Here is a 5,926-nt window from a genome sequence, read left to right on the forward strand (position 1 = left end):
CATCAGGGATGAAGATGTTCACATCAGGGATGAAGATGTTCACATCAAGGATGAAGATGTTCACATCAGGGATGAAGATGTTCACATCCTGGACAGAGAGGAACGATGGTTTGAGAGAGGAGTAAAGGAGGCCATCTTTGTGAAAAGAAACCGTCCATCATTAAACAGGGGTGGAGCCTCCAGGTTCAACTGTCCCCCTCTTACAATGCTGTGATTGCTAGTATCACTCAGCCCTCTGTGAACAGTAAACAGCCATCAGGTGCTAATGATCCATTGTTAGGCTGATGGTCCTTCTTGATCATGTGATCAGCTGGTTTTGGTTGTCAGCAGCAAAACTGGTTGATCCACTCTGAGAAGGTGCTATTTAAGAGACTGAGCTGAATACAGCACCTCAGACTGAGGAAGTCTCTCGGATGAGAGACGAAACGTTTCTACTTTGTTTTGTTTTTTTGAATGTCCAGAGGACCAGATTGAACATTTTTTAGACATCCATTATCTTCTGGTTGTTCCAAATTCAGGTTTCAGGGGCAGCAACTTGAACAGGGAGGTCCAGACATCTCTCTCCACAGCCTCTTCCAGCTCTTCTGGAAGGACTCCAAGGTGTTCCCAGGCCAACTGAGAGACATAGTCTCTCCAGCGTGTCCTGGGTCTTCCCCGAGGTCTCCTCACAGTCGGACATGCTCGAAGCACCTCACTAGGGAGGCGCCCAGGGAGCATCCTTACCAGATGAACCACCTCAACTGTCTCCTCTGGATGTGGAGGAGTAGCGGTTCTACTTTGAGTCTCTCCTGATAATTGAACTTCTCACCCTGTCTCTAAGGGAGAGTCCAGCTACCCTGCAGAGGAAACTCATTTCAACCCAGAGTTCATGACCATAGGTGAAGGTAGGAACATTGACTGACTGGAAAACAAGAGCTTTGTCTTGCAGCTCAGCTCCCTCTTCACCACAACAGCCCAGTACAGAGTCCACTGTACTGCAGATGCTGCACCAGTTCATCTGTCAGTCTCATTCTCCGTGAGATACTTGAACTCCTCCATTGAGGCAGAACCTCACCCTTGACCTGAAGAGAACAATCCACCCTTTTCTACCTGAGGACCATGGCCTCAGATTTGGAGGTATTGATTCTCATCTCAGTGAGAGCTGAAGGTCACGGCACGATGACTCCAACAGGACCACATCATCTGCAAAGAGCAGAGGTGGAATCCAGAGGCCACCCTCTGCCCCCTGGCTGCACCGAGAAATTCTGTCCATAAAAGTTATGAACAGAATCAGTGAGAACGGGCAGCCCTGGTGGAGTCCAGCTCCCACCCTGAAGGGGTCCAACTTACTACTACCAAAGCAACCAAACTCTCGCCTCCAACCCCATACTCATGGAGCACCCTCACAGTGTGCCTCGAGGAACACGATCGAATGCCTTGTCCAAGTCCACAAAACACATGTAGACAGGATGTAGAACTCCCATGACCCCTCGAGGACTCGAGTGAGGGTAAAGAGCTGGTCCAATGTTCCACAACCATGATGGAACCTGCATTGTTCCTCTTGGATCTGAGGTTCGACCAACGATCGGACTCTCTTCTCCAGTACCCCTGAATAGACCTTACCAGGGAGGCTAAGGAGAGTGATGCCCCTGTAATTGGAGCACACCCTCCGGCCCGCCTTTTTGAAGAGGGAACCACCACAGTCTGCCAGTCCAGTGGCACTGCTCCTGATGTCCATGTTATGTTGCAAAGGCGTGCCAGACAAGACAGCCCCACAACATCCAGAGCCTTAAGGAAATCAGGGTGAATCTCATCCACTCCCAGAGCCCTGCCGCCTCAGAGCTTTTTAACTACCTCGGCGACCTCAGCCGCGGTGATGGATGGACCATCCCCAAAGTCCTCTGACTCTGCTCCCTCCACGGAAGATGTGCCGGTTGGATTGAGAAGGTCTGAGAAGTATTCCTTCCACCTTCCAATGACATCACTGGTTGAGGTCAGCAGCAGCCCACCTTCACTGAACACAGTGTTGGTAAAGTGCTGCTTTCTCCTCCTCATCTGCCTTATGGTTTGTCAGAATCTCCTCAGATCCGACCGAGAGTCTCTATCCAAGGTCTCACCGAACTCCTCCCACATCCAAGCTTTTGCCTCAGCAACATCCAAGGCTGCAGACCTCTTAGCCCTCTGGTAAACCTCAGCTGCCTCTGGAGTCCCACCAGCCAACAAGGCCTGATAGGATTCCTTCTTCAGCTTGACAGCCTCCCTGATCCAGGGTGTCCACCTCCAAGTTCAAGGATGGTCACCGCGAGAAGCACCGACAACCTTGTGACCACAGCTCAAGGAAGCTACCTCAACAAGCCAGGTGTAGAACATGGCCCACTCGGACTCGGTGTCCCCACCTCAGCTGGGATGCAGTTAAAACTCTCCTGGAGGTGTGAGTTGAAGGTCTCTCAGACGGGTTCTTCTGCCAGACGTTCCCAGCAAACCCATCCATCCATTATCTTTACCCGCTTATTCCATTTTGGGTCACGGGGGTCGCTGGTGCCCATGTCCATCAATCACTGTGCGAGGGGCGGGGGACACCCTGGATGGGTCTCCAGTCCATCACAGGGACACATAGAGACAAACGAGACAAACAACCATTCACTCTCTCACTCACACCTAAGGACAATTTAGAGTTACCATCAGTCTAACATGCATGTTTTTGGTCTGTGGGAGGAAACTGGAGCACCCGGAGAAAACCCACACATGCACGGAGAGAACATGCAAACTCCACCCAGAAAGGCCTCTGGACCGGGGTTTGAACCAGGGACCTGCTCGCTGAGAGGCAGCAGCTCTACCAGCTGCACCACCGTGCTGCCCCCAAGCCATCGTGCTGCCCCCAAGCCATCGTGCTGCCTCCAATCAACCCAATTGGTTAATATCAATAATTGTAATTATTTGCAGTGGACTGGAAGTGGACCGGTGACAGGTGTTGTATCTAAAGATGTTTCCCAAACCAGCTTCTCTTCCCATTTCTCTCACATCAGTTGTTTTAAGCACGTTATCAGGAAACAGCTGAACTAGAATTTATTTATTGTGTGTCTGTTTTTGGACCGTCGTCTGTGGAAAACCCGACTCGGCTCAGATGCTCTGGATCAGAACCACAGCTGATCTCTCTTGGTGTGTAACTAGAAGTGAGAGCAGTATGTCGGGAGCTGCATCACAGGCTCTGCAAACGGTGGCTCTGGGGCCACATGTGGCCCTTTGGTTCCTCTGTAGCTTTCACCACAAGTGACTTTAACCAAATGTTTTAACTCTGAACCAGGGAAGAACCGTTAAATCTGTTTTTGTCCAGTGTTCTACAACAAGTGAGTAAAGTTTCAGTAACAGAAGAAAAGGAACAAACGTCAGGCGCTAGCTGTTAGCTAATGGTAGCTGTAAGCCTTCATTACTGAACCTCGGCTGGTCTTCCTGTCAAACCCTCAGGACCTCAAACATTTTGACACTTTTAGCCAGAAGACAACGTTTTACAAACTTGTTATGAACCCATAAATGAGAAGTGACGTTGGCTGAAGAAAGCCGAAAGGAGCAGAACACTAGCTGAAAGACATAAATAGCATAATTTATTTTATTTTTTTTTCATTTACCCTTTATTTATCCAGGTAGTCTCATTGAGCCACGAGAACTCATTTTCAAGAGAGACCTGTTTAGGGAGCACATGGTGGGGGTTAAGGGCCTTGCTCATGGGCCCAGAGTGGTGCGAATGAGGGTGGGGGCAAGTGTGGGTGTTTCACCTACCCCACCCACAATTTTGATGTTGTCGGGGCCGGGGCGTGAACCGGCGATCTTCGGATCACAAGCCCACCTCTCTAACCTCTGCGCCACCACTCCCCCAAGTTATAACAACAGTTAATAATGTTAGCTAAAAGTATCCACAGGTTAGCTACCGTAATAAACAATGACTCACTTTGGTTCTGGTGAGAATAAGAACGGGCCTGCTGCTGCTTCAGAACCCGTTTGGTTCTGGAACAAGAGTTGAAGCTGGTTTGGGTTTCCCTGCAGGAGGAAACCAGAACTGATCTGCAGTCTTGGGTTCTGTTCAGCCTTTTACAGCTGGGTGATGGATCAGGTCAGAGCCCCCCCAGCTGCTCTGACGCACAAATCGAAGCCTCTCTGAGGGAGGGGGACCTGGCAGTGTGGGCTGCTCTGATTGGCTGCACCGGGGCTGCAGGGAGGAGGCAGGTTCTGGAAGATGACAGTGCAGCACCAGCTGCTGGTTCTGCTCCATCAGAAAGAAGGACGTGTTGGTCTGCAGCTGATCGGACCAGTTTACCCGCTCAGAGTGAGATGGTCCAGTCTGGAGCTTCTAGGTTTGATTCATCCAGGTGTTCTACCTGACAAGTTCTGTTGGGTCTGAGAACATTCTGGCTCTTCCTCATGCCAGAACCTGGACCAGATCCAGTTTTACTTAAAGAAATAGGAAAGATGCAGCAGAACTAGAGTCGCAGGTAATGATTCGCTGCTGGTTCTGCTGACTATCGGACTGGGTTCTGGTGTCAGGATGTTGCAGGACTTCCTGATTTTCATCTGCCACACTTTATTTGGCCGGGCTCAAGGAGAACCCGATCAGAACCAGGTCCAAGAGGGCAACCAGGACTGTAAACCTCTGCAGGGAACCAGTTCCTGCTCCTCTGAAGGAACCAGCAGAACTGAGAATGTTCCCAAGAAGACCAGAATCTTTATCACCGTGACGGCGCCGACAGAATTACAACAGGTAGGTCCGGTCCGGTCGAGTCCATGGATGTTCCGATGGGGGCTGAAGATCAAACGCAATTCGAGGTCTGATCCAGTTCCCGGATCTGTCCCTCTAATGTTCTGGTCAAGTGGTCCTCATTAGTAGTCCCCCAGAACTTTCCGTGAGTTTCTTATTTAGACAAACCAACAGCTTCTGGTTCTGGACAGAAGTCCAAATGAAGTAAAACATCAGAACATTTAAAGCTTTTTCAGGATTAGAAAAATCAGTTCTGCATTAAAGGTGATTTGACTTTTTATTCAGAACTTTTAAAACTCTGTCTGCTTCTGATGGTCCGGTGTCTGGTTCTGTTCTGGTTTTGCTGTGGTTCCAGACTGTGCTCAGTGAGGGTTGAAAAGTGAATTGGAATGGAGTCCAGATGGTCAGAGGAGGTCCAGTTCCCCACAGAACAGCTGTTAATGTTGGTACCGGGTTCACCCGGGCTTTCTGAAAGTAAAATGTGTCGATGTTCTTCCGTCTGGCCTCTGTGTTGGTCCAGATGTTCCTCAGCTGTCTCTCCTGCTCGTCTCTTTGTTTCAGAAGATCCTGAAGGCTGGGGACAAAGACCTGGACGGTCAGCTGGACTTTGCAGAGTTTGTCCATTACCTCCGGGACCACGAGAAGAAGTTGAGGCTGGTCTTCAAAAGTCTGGACAAGAAGAACGATGGTGAGGATATGCAGACCCACGTGTGCAACGATGACCTTCATAAAACAGATTGACCTTTGACCCGGCCGTGTGTGTGTTGTAGGCCGGATCGATTCGCAGGAGATCCTGCAGTCTCTGAGGGACCTGGGGATCAACATCTCTGAGGAGCAGGCTGAGGAAATCCTCAGGAGGTGGGTCTGAGCTCTGATTTTCTCATGGAGGATGAAGACCCAGTAAAGAACTCATCCTCTGGACCTGCTACTCCTTGTCCAGGGTCATGGGGGGTGGGGGTCTCAGACAGTCAGCAGACATGTGGGGGTCCACCTGGACAGGTCACCTTTCTATAATTAGTGTCAGAGTAACCTATAGATCAGATGGGTGGTTTTTACAGTTAGGGCTAACTCAGATATTATTCAGAGGTTTCTATGGTTAGGGCTAGCTCAGACATTAGTCAGAGGTTTCTATGGTTAGGGCTAGCTCAGACATTACTCAGTGGTTTCTATGGTTAGAGCTAACTCAGACATTAGTCA

The 5,926-nt window shown here is 49.8% G+C and overlaps 1 protein-coding gene across 1 annotated transcript in view; it reads left to right on the forward strand.

Moving 5' to 3' along the window:
- slc25a25b (solute carrier family 25 member 25b) overlaps nucleotides 1-5,926 on the forward strand; it is an 18,106-nt gene that overhangs the window by 921 nt on the left and 11,259 nt on the right. Inside the window, exons 2-3 of the mRNA XM_037692258.1 lie at nucleotides 5,291-5,417; nucleotides 5,500-5,587. Of these exons, the coding sequence (XP_037548186.1) occupies nucleotides 5,291-5,417; nucleotides 5,500-5,587 (215 nt within the window). The remainder of the gene's footprint in view (nucleotides 1-5,290; nucleotides 5,418-5,499; nucleotides 5,588-5,926) is intronic.

The sequence above is a fragment of the Nematolebias whitei genome, chromosome 18 (genome assembly GCF_014905685.2).
Source record: "Nematolebias whitei isolate Nwh7 chromosome 18, NemWhi1, whole genome shotgun sequence".
Taxonomy (NCBI): domain Eukaryota; kingdom Metazoa; phylum Chordata; class Actinopteri; order Cyprinodontiformes; family Rivulidae; genus Nematolebias; species Nematolebias whitei.